Below are 16,976 nucleotides of genomic sequence, written 5' to 3' on the forward strand. Positions count from 1 at the left end.
ACAGAGGCACTTATTTCTTTAAGGCTGTCTCTGTGGATCACCGTAACGTATGTGAAGAGCAAAAGGGATTTGGAATTAATGTGGTGCAAATCACGGCTATTGATTTAGCCCTCCTTTCTGTTTGACAGCGTTGATGCTTTTTTATGGGGATCATATCAGCCATGCAGTTTGTGTTGTGCTGAATCATTGTTCATAAATCACCTGGTGAGATTTTTTTTTTTTTAATTTCAAGCACCCTGTCTTGTCGTTGGGATGGCCATGCTCCCTGGCAGCTTAACTAAGCCCTGAAGGGATTGGCTGTTCCTGCCTTTAATTTCATTGTGCTTTACTGCAGCATCACATAGTTTAAAAAAAATAAAATAAAAGCAAACCAAAGCCCCGAGCTCAGGCAGATGGCCTGTGCTTGTAATCCTTCATCGTAATGCCTCCTGACAGAGCAGCTGTAGCTCACTGCTTGCTGGTGTTTTCCATCAGAAGCAACAATTTTCCTGGGATATGTAACTTGGCTGTAGCAGTTTGTTTCGCTCAAGCATCTCTCATATGAAAGGACAAAGCAGGAGAGGGGAAATACTCTTTTGAAAAGGGAAGCAACCTCACTCACTTCAAGGTAACCTTCTGGCATATGATTTTTTTCTTTTACTCTGTACTTGTGTATTTTTGTCAAAAAAAAAACCTCTCAAAAAGTATCTTTTTAGAGGTTTAGATTGGATATCAGGAAGAATTTCTTCAAGGAGAGCATGGCCAAGCATTGATCAGGTTGTCTCCATCAGAGTCTCCATCTCTAGAGGTATTTAAGAGATGTGTGGACATGTCACTGAGGGACATGGTTTAGTGATTGGGTGCAGTAGGACAAGCTGATGGTTGGACTTGATGCTGAAGGCCTTTTGTAACCTCGATGATTCTGTAATTATATGAAAATACTCAGCCAGCAGCAGTGGATTCATAATTATCTTCCTCTGTGCCTCGTGGTGCATGGTTGGTTATTGCTTTGCTGTAGCTGACTAATTACAGCAATTCATTGTGAATGCTGAGTTATGGCAGGTCACACCAAGCACTGGGCAGGCAGGTGTTTTGTGTTTGACAAATCATGGACAGGTAGAACAGGGCATTGCACAAGGGAAGGCATATGGAAGGTGGCATGCTGGGAAGCACGGGGTGCCTTTCAGTGACTTACCTGGGCTGGGGCTGCCCTCCTTGGCATTTCCCAGGAAACTACAGGAAGTTCTCTCTTTATTGGGTGTCTTCCACATCAAAAGGATGCATTTTGGCAAGCACATTTTTAGCTGGAAAACAAACCATCTCCTGTTGAATTTATATTTCAGAATGAAATATTATCCTTTGATTTTCAACAGAAAAAAACCCGCAGTGTTCACAGTCCTCCGTCCGCCCTTCTTTCCTGCCTCTGTCTCTCTTTGCAGTCTTCATAGTGAATGACACTCAGAGTGGTTTCACCTTAAAAAACTTTGCATGGCAGAGACCAATGTGAAGTGACATATACTGTCCTCAGGAAGCCTTGCCTCTCACTGTGAGAAGAGACAGTTAGTCTCATTTAAATGAAGACAGCAATATTTCAGACTCCCAGGTCAGGGTAGATTTTATACTGTTGAAGTAGGTGTTTAAAAAAAAAAGGTGCAAACATGAGTATGCTGTGCCTGTGCTTAATTCTGTTTTTTCAAAGCCAAATAAGAATGCATTTGGTTGCCGTCTTAGAAACATCTGATGCCCATAGAACAGTGCTTCATTCCCACTTTCCTTCCTTGAGTGCTGAGTCTTGTATGACTCCAGTACTTGTGAAGTGCCCTGTGTTTGGTGGTGGGAAGATGGTGTGGAAACTCAGGTCAGCATTAGTCAGGGAAATGCAGAGTGTGTGAAAATCAGTTACTTTCTGTGCATGCTGCCTTTTGGTGTATTTTTTTCCCCCAACATCCAGTTTACGTTAACCTTGTGCTGGCTCCATCACACCGGATGACATGACTTAGATGCTGCAGTGGCCTGGAACAATGACCTGCATGCCAAGTGCCTTCCAACAGCCTCTGCTGCCTTCAAAGGGAGGAAATCCATCAGCATAATGCCAGCACGTTGAGCAGCACCATCTACTTAATTGGTTGGATAAGATCATGTCCCTGGTTTTATGTGATGAGTTTGCCTCAGTGAGAAGACAGATTGTTTATCAGGAAAGCTTCACAGAGCTACAGAAATTGAGCTAAACGCTCTGAATTTAGTCCTTGGAGCACTGCTAAAGCGCTGGTAGGATTGCTATAGCAGGGACTGCTCCATGAGATTGTCTTCTGCTGGGAAAGCACTCCTCTTCCTCTCTGCAGATTTAGAATGGTCTTGAGGAAGAGACTAACCCATTTAAACCCTCAGGAGACTTGCATTCAATTTTCTTATGTGCCACCTGACTTGGGGCATACCTGAAAGCTGGTCTGGAGCCAAGCTGCAGTGACAGTTGTTGCCTGGGTAAGGAGCAAAGCTTTTAAATACCTTTTCAAATAGGAGTATTAGGTCCTGGGCCTGAGCTTCTATGTGGCATTAAATTGGGAATAACAACACTCCCTTTGCCCAGGAAGGTGCTATGACAATATCTTAGAATGAGATATCTTAGAATCTTAGAACCATATTATGGCTTGGATTGAAAGGAGCCTTAAAGCCCATCCATTTACAACTCTGGGGCTGGTTGCTGTCCACCAGATCAGTCTGCCCAGGGCCCCATCCAACCTGGCCCTGAGCACACAGCTTCTCTGGGTAGCCTGTGCCAGTGCCAAGGTGTGCTTTGATATTCTCTATCATAAGGAAACATGCACACAAAATATTGAATTAAAAATTTTTTCATAATTTTTCACTTTAAATTTCAGATCTGGAAACTGAGAAGGGCAGGAATTGATGTCAAGAATTAGAGTAGGATGGGAAACTGCAGTAGCCTAGAGGAACATGAATGTATGTGCTGTGAGCTGGTCAAGAGCTTGACTGTTTATCTTAACTTGTGAGATAATGCACTGAGGGCCATGGTCAGTGGGCATGGTTGGGATGGGCTGATGGTTGGACTGTGTGATCATAGTGGTCCTCTCCAACCTTAATGATTCTCTGATTCTGTGGTGCTTTTTGGGGTTGATTCTTGTATTTGTTTTGGTGTTGAGATGCTGGCCCTGCAGTTCCTTCCACAGCTGTTCCCTGTGACGGTGAAGCATCCATCATCAGTGACCTGGAACAGCGCTGCAAGACCAAACCTTCAGCCTTGTAAATTCTTACAAAGCAAGAAGTTCTGTGGTTTTGATTTAGAGTAGGTAGTGTTAATTTACCTTCTTATGTGTTGAAAATGCTTGAAAAACTTAGAGGGAATCAGATGAAAATTCTGCAACCTCAGGACCAAATATGATGCCTGCTTTAGCTCTGCATGCAGTCAAGCATGTGTTTTACTGCAACAGTCCATGCAGTCTTGTTTCTATTTAGAGCCTTGACTGACTGAACTTTATTTGCTAAGGGCTGGATTTCAGCTCTTCCTCAGTGCTACCTGGGGAGGAACTGGGGGTGTGAGCAGTTTTCCTTGGCTATTGTTGCTGTCTGGGGGCAGGTCCAGCTGCTGGGTCATCCCACAGAGGTGGTCACAGCAAGAGGCAGGGTGGGGAGGCTGCGACCTGTACCATGCTGGGGAATGAGGCTGGCCTGGGTGTCAGGGACACAGGGCTGGGAAGTGTTTGGTATCTTGGATATGGAGGAGGAGGGAAGAAAGTCACTACCAGCCCAGGCAAATGCTTGTAATGTCATTCTTTCCTTGCTGAAATCTCTGTCCAAATCTTTTGTGACCTCCCCTGGGAGTTTTGTGTGTAAATATTAAAAAATAGTAATAAAAATAATAAAAAAAAATGAAAGGGGCAAAACAGTTATGCATTTAAGTGTTACTGCAGTTGTTTCAGCTGGAGCTTTAGGTTACTGACTTTAAAGGAAGAGGATGAGACTTTGGTTGCTCCTTCTGTCCTTGGCTCCCAGTTTCACATGCAGGTCTAAATGCCCTTCTGCCTTGTCCTGAGTTATGTTTCTGGAGCACTTGCAACCCTTTCAGCTCTTCAAAAACCTGATTTTGTCCTGGGACAGGGTAAGGTATTGTTCTGCTGGCAAACACCTGAATTCACAGCAGCACACACTTAAAGTGTGCTTTTAACCTTGTTGAGCACAAACTGAAGTACTCAGGGTGCCGCAGTGATGTGTTCTCACCTCAGTGTCCATCAGGATGCTCCATACCCAGCCCTGCAGACCTTAAATGCTTGGAAAACTATTTCCTTGCTGTTTGTAATCCCTTGGCAAAAGTAATGGGAGTCCAGCAAATTTGTGTTTATCTTATTTTTGTGTCATATATGTTGGAGTGCCACAGGGACAGCTCTGACAGAGGCTATAGGAGGAAAATAGGAAGCTAGGTTTGTGCAGGATGAGGAAAAAAAATCTGTAATCAAGAGGGAGCAGATGGATCTGGTTGTTATGTTTATATTATATTTATATTTAATGTTAAATTTCCTCCTGGAGCCCCAGCACTTCCATAATATGTAACACAGCACAGAATCATCTGGGGAAGGAAGGGATAAAGGAAATGTGTTTGTCAGGTGTTGGGAGGAAATCCAACTATGGACTTTGCTGTGTGCAAGTGAAGAAGGCAGAATTTTGTTGTAGCCCTCATCTGGAGCACTGTGGGCACTGCCTTAATGTGTTGTGCCACAAACCTTTAGGAACCATGATGGGACCCCATACAGGAGCAGCATTTGTGCCTGTGGTACCAACTGGAGTAAGCTCTTGCATTGTGGAAGGAGCAATTTCTGCTTTAGAGCTTTTCTTTTTATTCCAAGATAGGTAAACAAGTCCACGCTCTGCTGTCCTTGCCATCCATGTCCCTGTGGGAGCAATCCCATCCTGTCTGCTTATTCAAGGTCCATGGTAGGATTTACTGGCCTGTTTGGAGTTGCTTTCTGAATGCAATTAGTCAACAGCACACAGTTGGAAAAGTTAATTCTTTAGCATCTAATTAGCTGGTATTGCTGGAAGGATTAGAAAGCAGAGACAAAACATTGCAGTTCTGACTGTACATTCAGGGAATGCTATGGAGCAGCAGTGAGATATAGCCTGTTTCACCCAAGACCTATGTGTTATCTTTAACGACCTCCTTCTGTTTGGAGATAAGCAAGAAGCTTTAGTCTCTTCTGGCATAAATCAGTGGAGCTCTGTTGGATGCGGTGGAGCTCTACTCAATTTTATTGGCTAGGGAGAGATGGAATGCAAAAGTTGGTTGCTCACAGAATTACCTTCATGTTACTTTTGTGTGTGCCAATGAAAATGTCCATATAGGGATGTATGTGCCCACACACAAGTTAAAGGTAACTGTTTATTTATCTGTTTGTACTTAGTACACCTTGGAGGCCCTGCCTAATGTCGTAAAGGTAATGTCATCTGATTGTTAACATGTCCCCAGTTTGTTCACAAAATAACCTCATGGTTTGTAGTTAAAAAAGCCAATTAAAAGACTCGCTGAGTAATATTCCTTCCAGTCCCTTGGCACATGCATATATTAGAAATCTATCTAATGCAAAGCCTAGGACAAAAATGATCGATAGCAGGTTACAGTGCTCTTTATTACAATGAATTAATTGTTCATGTCTAGCAGATTTTCCTCCCAGAAGAAGCTCTGAGTATTGAACACGTTTCTCTCTTCTCTCATCTACCCTTGCTGTTGGAAACATTCCAGGCAGTTTTGTACCATCATTTAAATTTATTTATGACCTGAGAATGTTGTGTCACCCTTGAGACAGTTAACTTCTGACTAAAAAGTTTGGTGACATTGTACGGACATGTGGAGTTGGATATTACAAGAAGTTTTCTGATGATAAAGTGGAACTCCTTGATCTGGTCCTGCATCAGCAGGTGTCACCTGAGGATAATAAAATCATTAAAGTTAGGAAAGACCACTAAGATCATCTAGTCCAACTATCAAACCATCACCACTGACAGCTGGGTTCATTTTTTTCTTGATCTTTGATCTACTCTTACTTGACTGGCACAGGCTACCTAGAGAAGTTGTGGATGCCCCATTCTTGGAGGTGTTCAAGGCTAGGTTGGATGGGACCCTGGGCAACCTGATCTACTGCCTGATTTAGTGGTTGGCAACCCTGCCTATGCCAAGTCTTAAATGTTAAGAGAATAAATGTTTCAAGCCTTTCACTCTTCTGAAGCTACGCCAACAGTGGGTAAAATGTGGTGCCATTATATTAGCTAATTCAGATGTGTTGTGATTTTGCTCTTAACTTGTAGAGTAAAAAGTTTTACCTGTTCAAGAACTGAGCCCTTGGATGCTGCTCCTGACTTGTTTCATAAATTGACTTTAGGGAAGGCACTCAAAATTGTAGTCTAGCTCCCAGAATGATCTGTAGAGAAGTGCAAAAGGAGGTTAGACTTGTGGGGCAGGTAAGTGAGGTAATTTCTTTGTGACTCCACAGCAAGCCAGTAGTTGATATTAGAGAACTCAGACCTTTGGTCCAAACTAACCAGTGTATGCATTATAAAAGATCTGTAATCCTACTCTGTGCTTATAAATCTGGGCTTATAAATCCTACTGTTCCTCAAGGGTATTATTTACTACCTTCATCTCATATTCTTCATCTGGGATGTGTCTACATTCTTTACTCCTGCACCTCTGAATGATCCAAGTCAAGATATAGGGACGCAATGGAGTACGGTGTGAGTGTTTAACTCCTACTTTCTCCATTAGGAAATAAATATTTCAGGTCTGAAGATGTCATGCAAGCACATATCGCTGTGTTTGAATTCTTGAAAAAGGCTTTCCTGAGAGTTGCTTTACATAAAGAAGGAGGGAAAATAATAAAAGAAGAGTGAATTTCACAAAAAATGCAGTCAAAATATGAGATTATTCTTTAAGCTGCTATTCTTATCACCCAGTTGGCATGAACAAGTCTCTTTTTGATGAAGATTTGTATGGTTTTCTCTCTACGAATCAGAATATCAATTTGGAAATTTTGTTGACTGGCTGTGGATATAAGTACCCCAAAAGACTATTTTAATTTCCATATTTATTAAACTGTTCTGTGTCTGTGAGAGACCGAAACCAGAATTCCTCTACACCCTGAAGCTTTAGTGTTTAGGGTTTTGCTGCCTTAGCAATAGGATCTTCAGTTATACATAGCACCAGATGGCAGGGTAGCCACGTCTCACAGAAGATGTGTCAGGAAATGAGGTTTCATGTTGGAAAGAATAAAGGAGTCACAGATGACACGCACTTGCGTGTCTGTGACATATTTCTTCTGCTGCCCTTTGTCCTCTTCTTGCACATTCTTAGACTGCTCACAACCAGAAATTGCTATTCTCTTCCTTCTCTTTGCATCTTGTATGATGGGGGCTGCGTTCTTTACCACAGGGTATATCATCCTATCCTGTTAAGGGAATGGATTGAGGGAACTTACTCTGGCTGAAAACTGTTGAAAAAGAGTGGTTTTCTGATGGATAATGTTTTTTCCTAAGCACAAATGGTAATGCTGGCACCAGGCAGGAGTGTTGGGAGAGGAAAACTGCTCTATCCCTGTTACTATCAATAAGCTATCACTGGAGAATCTTTCACACATACAGTTTATCTGCTGAAGATAATCTTTTCCATCATACTGTAGAATTCTGTATTTGGTATCACCACCCATGAAATGCAGTGAGATGATCTTAAAAGTTAGCAAAGTTGGCAAGTTAGCAAAGTTGTCAAGTTAGCAAGTTACTTTTTCTAGAGTTTTATTTGCGAAGATGGCAATGCTTGTTGTCTGCTATTTAATGCTTAGTGTTGTGAGTACATGAACTGATCGACTGTGGCTCATCCTGTTGTTCTTTAGAATCAGTGGATACCTTTTATTGACTTAGCTGGGCAACAGATGAAGCCTGGATCAAAGAGCCACTGTTTTACTAAGAAGCACTTGTATCTTCAGGATTCAAAAGTAAGCAATCCCAGATGCTTGCAAAATGGCTGGACAGGTGCTACACACAGCTTGCTTGTGAAGTCTTGTTTAAAGGGAAAATAATGTTTTTCAGTCAAAGGGCTGCTGGCTGACCTGACCTTTACATGCTGCAAATGATCACTGAAAGGATAAATAAGATAATGATAATAAAACCTTCCCTAGTCATTACTGGGCTGATAATGAAAGGGATTTGGCAAAGGCTGAAGAAATGGCACTGTGTTATATGGACATGCACTGTCCTCAACAAACCATGTGCAGAACGCAGTAGATGGAGTTTCTTGGAGGGGCACAGCCAGCCTTGGGTGCCAGCCATTCTCTCTGAGTCTGCTTATGTGTTGAGATGATGCTGCCTACTGTCAGGTGTGTGCTTTTCAGCAAATAAATCCTTTGCTTTCATATCTGGCTCCTTGCTTTTGTGTTCAACTTCTTGGATGATGATAACTGAGTAGCTGCCTGATGAATGGCCCATGCACATTAGCACCATTTTATCTGAATGGTAACTGGGAGCTTTATTCTGGTAGGCTGCTAAACATCCACCACTGGAGGTTCTCTATCAGGTTAGGCAAACTTCTATCAGGAATGGTTTAGGTATGATAAAAAGATGGACTAAACAGCTTTGAAAATACCCTTCAAGCCTTACTGTCTTTTGTTTAAAGCTCTGCAATAGTAAAATCACTTATTTCTATGGCAGGTGTTTCTAGGAAGGATCTAGGAAGAGTGGATGTCTCTTGGACTGGAGGTTGGCCAGAGGCTGCACCAGTGCAGCTAAAACTGAAATGGTGTTCCAACATGTAACAGCTGAGTGAATAAGTATCTAAGGAAGGACTTGTCTCACCTGACTTCAGAAACTTTGTGGAAACATATGTGTCTAAGCTAGGCAAATAGCTCCTCCAAGTCTAGCTGACTTTCACTGAAGGGTGGTTGGGCAGTGGCACAGGCTTCCCTGGGCAGTGGTCAAGGCATGAAGCTGACTGCAATTCAACAAGAGCTTGTACAACACTCTCAAATTTGTTAATTTTGGGTGGTCTTGTGTGGAGCCAGGCGTTGGATTTGATGATCCTTATGAGTTCCTTCCAATTTGGGGCAGACTGTGAATTTATAATTCTCCAGATCCAGACATCAGAAATGTGTAGGAAGCACCTCGTCTGTCTGCTGACCATCACCCCATGGTGCAGTATCTTAGCCAAGAGCAGGGCAGTTCCTTTGACCTGGTTGGTATGAGAGCTCAGTACATTTCTCATTTCATCTAGGACAAAGTATTCACCCAAACATTTTTCTATCAGCTGTTTGTTTCTAAACATTGGTAAGAGTTGTCCCTGTTCTACTGACAGAGCTGCTTGTGGCTCTTTGAATGTACCCTGTTGTTCTGCAGAGGTCTGTCTATCTGTAAATATAGATAACGTCACTATACTCACTGGCCTAGGACTAGCCACTTGTGTTAACAGTTTTGGGCTGGAATCCTAGAAATGATGTTTAAACAAATTAAATAAAAATTTACCTAAAATATCATTTATTCTGATTGCTCACAAATATTGATGATATATTTTTGCTGAATTTTGGCTTTTATTCAGTAAATCTCTTCAGTTCATCTTTAATTTGCAGATGGCTTTGGCAGGATTTCAACCTAAGCTGGTTGTAGAAACCTGGTGCTTGAATTAGGCTCAAGATGCAAATAACCTGATTTTCAGAAAGTCTGAATCTCTGCAGCTGCCTTGTGGGGTTCTAAGTAATGCAATTAGGGCTGGGTTTCTCCCTGCCAAAAAAGCCACAAATAAATTGGGATTCTGGAAAGAGAAGTACAGCAGAACACACAGAAATGACTGTAGGAATTTCGGGATTTAGGAATAAAGGAGGAAATAATTAAAGCCCAAATCAAGTTTTCAGTTGAAAAACACCAATATAAGTAATTTCAAAGGAGATAAGGAAGGAGAAGCTTAGAGCTGGGCATTAAGTCTAAATGAGGTGAACCAGAGCCCTGCTAATGTGTGCTGCTCACTGATGGGCTTGGAATGGTAGGAGCATGGGGAAAGGTGGGAATATTCATTGCTGACAGAGGATATACTTAGAAATAATGAGTGCATTAAAAGAGGGGGATGGGCTCGATGCCTGAAACTAATAAGAAATTTGCATCTCCTCTTTCAAAACCTGAATTAGGAAAGGTGACTGATGGGCAACCCTTTAAACACTGGAGTAGTCTCAGTGTATTGAAGGTTTTATCCTTGAATATGGTTGACATTATGGAGGCTAGATGTGGGGAAGCACAGATTGGGAACTACAAGTGCCATGTTTCTGTGTCCTTTGGGATATCATGTTCTAGTGTACTCCCTTCTCCTGACTTCATTCTGTTGTTCAAGAGGCTTTCATTTCACAGAATCACAGAATCACAGAATCACTAAGGTTGGAAAAGACCTATAAGATCATCCAGTCCAACCATCCACCTGTCACCAATGGTTCTCATTAAACCATATCCCTCAGCACAACATCCAAACGTTCTTTGAACACCTCCAGGGTCGGTGACTCCACCACCTCCCTGGGCAGCCCATTCCAGTGCCTGACCACCCTTTCAGAGAAGTAGTATTTCCTAATATCCAGCCTGAATCTTCCCTGGCGAAGCTTGAAACCATTCCCTCTAGTCCTATCACCAGTTACACGAGAGAAGAGGCCGACCCCCAGCTCACTACAACCTCCCTTCAGGTAGTTATAGAGAGCAATAAGGTCTCCCCTGAGCCTCCTCTTCTCCAGACTGAACAATCCCAGCTCCCTCAGCCGCTCCTCATAAGGCCTGTGCTCCAGACCCCTCACCAGCTTTGTTGCCCTTCTCTGAACACGCTCCAGGGCCTCAATGTCTTTCTTGCAGTGAGGGGCCCAGAACTGGACACAATACTCAAGGTGCGGCCTCACCAGAGCTGAGTACAGGGGAACAATTACTTCCCTACTCCTGCTGGTCACACTGCTTCTGATACAAGCCAGAATGCCATTGGCCTTCTTGGCCACCCGGGCACACTGCTGGCTCATGTTTAGCCGAGCGTCAACCAACACCCCCAGGTCCATTTCCTCTACACAGTCTTCAAGCCATTCCACCCCAAGCCTGTAGCGTTGCTTGGGGTTGCTGTGGCCAAAGTGTAGGACCCGGCATTTGGTCTTATTAAACCTCATCCCATTGGCTTCAGCCCAGCTCTCCAGCCTGTCCAGATCTCTCTGTAGGGCCTCGCTACCCCCAGGCAGATCGACACTTCCAGCCAACTTGGTGTCATCTGCAAACTTACTGAGGGTGCACTCAATGCCCTCATCCAGGTCATCAATAAAAATATTGAAAAGGACAGGCCCCAGCACCGACCCCTGGGGAACACCACTCGTGACCGGTCGCCAGCTGGATTTAGCTCCATTGACCACCACTCTCTGGGCTCGACCCTCCAGCCAGTTCCTTACCCAGCCAAGAGTGAACTTGTCCAAGCCACGGGCTGCCAGCTTCTGCAGGAGAATACTGTGGGAGACAGTGTCAAAGGCCTTGCTGAAGTCTAGGTAGACTACATCAACAGCCTTTCCCTCATCCACCAGGCGGGTCACTAGATCATAGAAGGAGATCAGGTTGGTCAAGCAGGACCTACCCTTCGTGAACCCATGCTGGCTAGACCTGATGCTCCAGTTGTCCCGCACTTGCCGCGTGATCTCCCTCAAGACAATCTGCTCCATAACCTTCCCTGGCACCGAGGTCAGGCTAACAGGCCTGTAGTTCCCCGGGTCCTCCTTACAGCCCTTCTTGTAGATGGGAGTCACATTGGCAAGCCTCCAGTCTTCTGGTACCTCACCAGTCAACAAGGAGCGCTGAAAGATGATGGAAAGCGGCTCGGCTATCACCTCCGCCAGTTCCCTCAGCACTCTCGGGTGAATCTCATCCGGCCCCATGGACTTGTGACAGTCCAGTCGGAGTAGAAGGTCTCTGACCGTTTCCTTCTGAATCATGGGTGGTTTAGTCTGGTCTCCAGCCGAGACCACCTGGTCGAAAAGTGGAATATCCTGAGGATAACTGGTCTGACCTTTAAAGACAGACGTAAAGAAGGCATTCAGGACCTCTGCCTTTTCTTTATCCTCAGTAGTCACATTCCCGGCTTCATCCAGTAAAGAATGGAGATTCTCCTTAGTCCTCCTCTTACTGTTGATATATTTGTAAAAGGATTTCTTGTTTCTTTTTATTCCAGTGGCCAGGTCGAGCTCGAGCTGGGCTTTCGCCTTTCTGATTTTCTCCCTGCATATCTTAACAACTTCTCTGTATTCTTTCTGAGTTGCCCGTCCCTTCTTCCACAGGAGGTAGATTCTCTTTTTCTCCCGGAGCTTCAAGAATAGTTGCTTATTCATCCACGCCGGTCTCCTTCCCCGCCGGCTCATTTTGCAGCTCAGGGGGACAGCCCGCTCCTGCGCCTGTAAGACTACCTTCTTGAAGAGCAACCAGTTGTCTTGGACCCCTTTACCCTCTAAGACTGAATCCCAGGGGACTCCCCCTACTAGTCTTCTAAACAGTTCAAAGTCCGCCCTCCGGAAGTCCAAGGTAACAGTTTTGCTGTTCTTCCTCCTGGCTCCACCAAGAATCGAGAACTCTACCATCTCATGGTCACTCTGTCCAAGACAGCCCCCAACCTCCACATCTTCCACCAGACCTTCTCTGTTTGTGAACAGCAGGTCTAGCGGGGCAGCTCCTCTCGTAGGCTCTCTCACCAGCTGCATCAGAAAGTTATCCTCTATACACTCCAGAAACCTCCTAGACTGCTTCTTCTGCGCTGCGTTGAATTCCCAGCATATGTCAGGGAAGTTGAAGTCCCCCATGAGGACAAGGGCTGGCGACCTCGCAGCTTCTGCCAGCTGCTCATAGAACACCTCATCTGTCTCCTCATCCTGGTTCGGCGGTCTATAGCAGACACCCACCAATACATCTGCCTTGTCAGCCCTTCCCCTGATCTTTACCCATAGGGATTCAACCTTATCATCCCCAGCCACAAGCTCAGTAACATCAAAACACTCCCTAACATACAGAGCCACACCACCACCCCTTCTTTCTTGCCTATCCTTCCTGAAGAGCTTGTAGCCATCCATTGCAGCACTCCAGTCATGGGAGCAGTCCCACCATGTTTCCGTAATGGCGACTAGGTCATAGTTTGCCTGCCGCACCATGGCTTCCAACTCTTCTTGTTTGTTGCCCATGCTGCGTGCATTGGTGTAGATGCACTTCAGCCGAGCCCCTCGCCTCATCCCTAATCCCATTGCCGCTCCCCCAGGCTCATCTCTAGCAGGCCTGGTTTTATCCCCTACCCCCTTCATATCTAGTTTAAAGCCCTCTCTACAAGTCCTGCCAGCTCTTGGGCAAGGATCCGTTTCCCCCTTCGAGACAGGTGAGACCCATCAGCAGACCCCAGGCCAGGAGCCGAGTAGACCGCCCCATGATCAAAGAACCCAAAATTCTTACTTTTGCACCATCCTTTCAGCCATGTGTTTATAAGGTGTGTTCTTCTGGTCGTCTCAGCGTCCTTCCCTGCCACTGTAGGAATACAGGCAAATACTACCTGTACGCCTGTTCCTTCAACTAACCTCCCCAGTCTCCTGAAGTCATTTTTCATAGTTCTCAGGCTTCCGTCAGTGACCTCATCACTGCCAGCCTGGACTATCAATAAGGGATAATAATCGGAGTTGCGAATCAAACTAGGAAGTTTCCTGGAAATATCCCTGACTCGGGCCCCAGGGAGGCAGCACACTTCCCTGCGGGTGGGGGCAGGCCGACATATTGGGCCTTCTGTTCCTTCTAGAAGGGAGTCTCCTATGACTATTACCCTCCTTTCTTTTCTGGAGGAGGCAGTCATTAAGCGTGGAGCTGGATGCCTCTTCTTGGGAACACTTGGAGGCAGTTCTCCCACTTCACCCTCAACCACCGCACCCTCCAGTTTCAGGGCTTCAAACCTATTACATAGAGGCACCTGGGGAACCGAGGTAGGTCGGGATGGGGGTCGCCCGTATCGCCGAGCTGGGACCTGATGCCATTCCTCCTCTGCCCTCAAATTAGCTCTCTCATTTCGATCGTGGCAAGGGAGAGGGTCCACTGCTGTTTGGGGGGTGCAATCTCTCTGTCTTTCACGCAGAGAGTCACACCACCAGTCTATCTCCCGCTCGCACTCTCTGATGGCTCTTAATCTCCCTACCTCCTCCCTAAGCTCCACCACCAGGCTGAGAAGCTCGTCCACCTGCTCGCACCTTGCACAAGTGGCATCCTTCCCATTCTCCCCTGGCAGCAGCAGGCTCAGGCACTCCCTACAGCCAGAGACCTGAACTGCTACATTTCTTGGCAGGCCCTCTGTCTGGGTCGCCACAGTCCTCTTGGGGGAAGCCCGCCGCCTGGTAGAGACCATGTTTGAACCTGCGGTCTCGAGGTCTGTCAGTAGGAGAGCTGATCACCTGAACAAAGACAAGGACAAAGCACTGATGTGTCCTGCCACAAGTCACAACTCCCACACCAGCTACTGCAGTAATGTATGAGCAGTGTGGGCTGCGTTCACACTCTGACCACCCTCTCCAGTGTCAAAGGCGGGTAACACCTCGTTCTCACCTGGAGCCGGCTCCTGCCCTCCCAAGAGCTGCTTTTAAATTCCCAATGAGCAGTCAAGGTCAGGTACAAGAGATAAGGGCCAGCTGTTTAAATTATACCGCGATTTGGGCCAGCTCCACCCCTGCTGCCTCAGCAGCCCGCCCACAAGCTGCCAGCTCCCGGCGCCGACCACGTGCTTTTTGCTGCCTTCAAAACCAGCCCTAAAAAGAGCTTTTTCGTCGGCTTCTTTGCTATAGATCCCTTCCCCAGCGCAGTCTTACCTGCTCTGAAGCTGGTCTCCTCAGCAATTTGTGTGATGTTGCTTTTTTCCCCCCTTTAAAAAAAAAAAAAAAAAAAAAAAAAGAGCACAGATAATCTCTATTGCACATGTAGATATAGATAGCACATGGGTCTGTAAAGATTATGGGTGCTCCTTTTGGCAAACGATATCTTTTAATAGCATTGTATGCAGTTAATCGGTTTAAGCAAATGTATCAGTGGAACAAGCAGTGCAAGTTCAGGGAAGGAATAAATGACAAACCTGAGAACAGTTGTTCACTTACTTGGTGATATTATGGCTTTTTTTCAGTCTTTTTTTTTTTTTTTCCTTGGCTTATTGATGTCTGTGTTTGTAAAGCAACATGAGCAGAGCAAGCTGTTACATTACAAGAGACTTGCTGTTATTTCTGTTATTTCATAACAGTTCCTGGTATTCATCCACTCTTTGTACCCAGATCAAATGTTTGGCATCAGGAACTGGTTAGAAGGGTCAGTGCCCTCTCTGTGCTTCAATTTTGGTTAAGTGGAAAAGGCTACAGGACAGCTCCTATGTAGTTGAAAGGAGGGAGTTAGAAAATTTGTGCAGAAAAAATAGAAGATGCATTGAAATGAGTGTTTCTACTCATCCTGGAGAAAGCTCAGGTTGGAAGGGACCTCAAAGCTCATCCAGCTCCAATCCCTGCTGTGGGCTGGTTATCCTCTACCAGCTTAGATTGCCCAGGGTCCCATCCAACCTGGCCTTGAGCACCTCCAGGGATGGGGCATCCACAGCTTCTCCGGACAGCAGTGCCAGTGCCTCACCACCCTCTGAATAAATAATTTCTTTCTAATAGTTAACCTTAATATCCCCTCTTGTAGTTTAAAACTGTTCCTCCTTATCCTGTCACTATCTACCCATGTAAAAAGTTGATATTGCTTAGAAACTGGAAGGCCGTAATGAGATCTCCCTGCATCCTTCTCTTCTCCAGGCTGAACAAGCTGCATTCCCTCAGCCTGTCTTCATAAGAGAGGTTCTCCAGCCCTCTAATAATCTTCATGGCTTTTTCTGTACCCCCTACAACAGCTCCTCATCCTTCTTGTGCTGGGACCCCAGACCTGGATGCGGTACCACAGGTTGGGCCCCATGAGAGCAGACTCAGTCCTTGGAGAGGAAACCAATACTTCTAGAGTTTCAAAAATACTCTGAAACAGACTTTTACTTTTAGAACAGAGGAGTCTGTCAGCTGTCACAAAGGACTGTGAGGTGACAAGCCCAGATGTAGAAGTGTGTGCTGGAGACATCTAAGATGACATACACCAGGTCCCAGGAGCTCCTCACCAAGTTAAGCCCAGCATTGTACGACATGAGGGGCAGTGATGTGGGGTGGCACACAGAGAGGTATTGCAATGATGTGTCACTCAGAGAGCTCCGGGAAGCTGGTGGCCAGAAGAGAGCCTTTGAGTTAAGCCTGCAGGGCAGGAGATGTGGGTGCCCTGGCTGCAGGACTTTTGCACGGGAAGCGTGGGAGAGTGGTAGGCTCAGCCATTGATCTGGTACTGATGCGTTAGGAACATAACTCATTGGACCAATTCTGCTGTTTTTTCTCCCCTTGGAAGAGCTGTGATCAGTCCATTACCCCTTTGACGTCATGTGCATGCACAAGGGCATCTATTTTGGATGCAGTGTCCTTCAGAGTGAGTGTACGTACGTCAGAGGGTTTTTTCTTACAGCTTTGTGTGCAGTAGTGCACATGTGATTTCACTGATTCTCCAAAAACAACAAGGCAAAATTCAGCACAGAGTGAAATAAATGTTCCTGTCTGATTTGGAGACATTTTTCAGGTTACTATTAACCTTTTATTTGAAATTTAATGCTCAGGACTACAAATTGATTCTGAGTGGCTTCTTGGAAGAGCATCAATTTTCCATTTAGAAAATTATCCATTTATTTATTTATTTATTTACTTACTTATTTATTTATTTTTACCTTAACCCTATATGGAGTGTTCAGAGAGATATTTTCCTATGGAAACGAATTCTTTGGGCCTGAAATTCAAGCCAATTTCTTACATCCCAGGAATTCTGAGCACTAAACCAGAAATGTTATCAGAAATAACAGCTGAACTGGGGGAGGGACAAGTTAAATCATTAAGGGCAAG

General features: G+C 45.1%; 2 protein-coding genes across 2 annotated transcripts in view; one reads left to right on the plus strand and one right to left on the minus strand.

Annotated features, from left to right (window-relative positions):
- ELAPOR2 (endosome-lysosome associated apoptosis and autophagy regulator family member 2) overlaps positions 1-16,976 on the plus strand; it is a 98,306-nt gene that overhangs the window by 31,430 nt on the left and 49,900 nt on the right. The gene's annotated exons all lie outside the window — the stretch shown is intronic.
- Positions 13,307-14,561, minus strand: LOC149919383 (uncharacterized). The gene has a single exon (XM_090135153.1). It carries the CDS (start codon positions 14,381-14,383, stop codon positions 13,307-13,309), a length of 1,077 nt encoding a protein of 358 aa, XP_089991279.1. The 5' UTR covers positions 14,384-14,561.

The sequence above is a fragment of the Phasianus colchicus genome, chromosome 1 (assembly GCF_987193195.1).
Source record: "Phasianus colchicus chromosome 1, bPhaCol1.hap1.1, whole genome shotgun sequence".
In the NCBI taxonomy this organism is placed as follows: domain Eukaryota; kingdom Metazoa; phylum Chordata; class Aves; order Galliformes; family Phasianidae; genus Phasianus; species Phasianus colchicus.

Coding starts and splice junctions, on each gene's coding strand:
- LOC149919383 (XM_090135153.1), bottom strand. CDS start 14,383: ATGGTCTCTACCAGGCGGCGGGCTTCCCCCAAGAGGACTGTGGCGACC.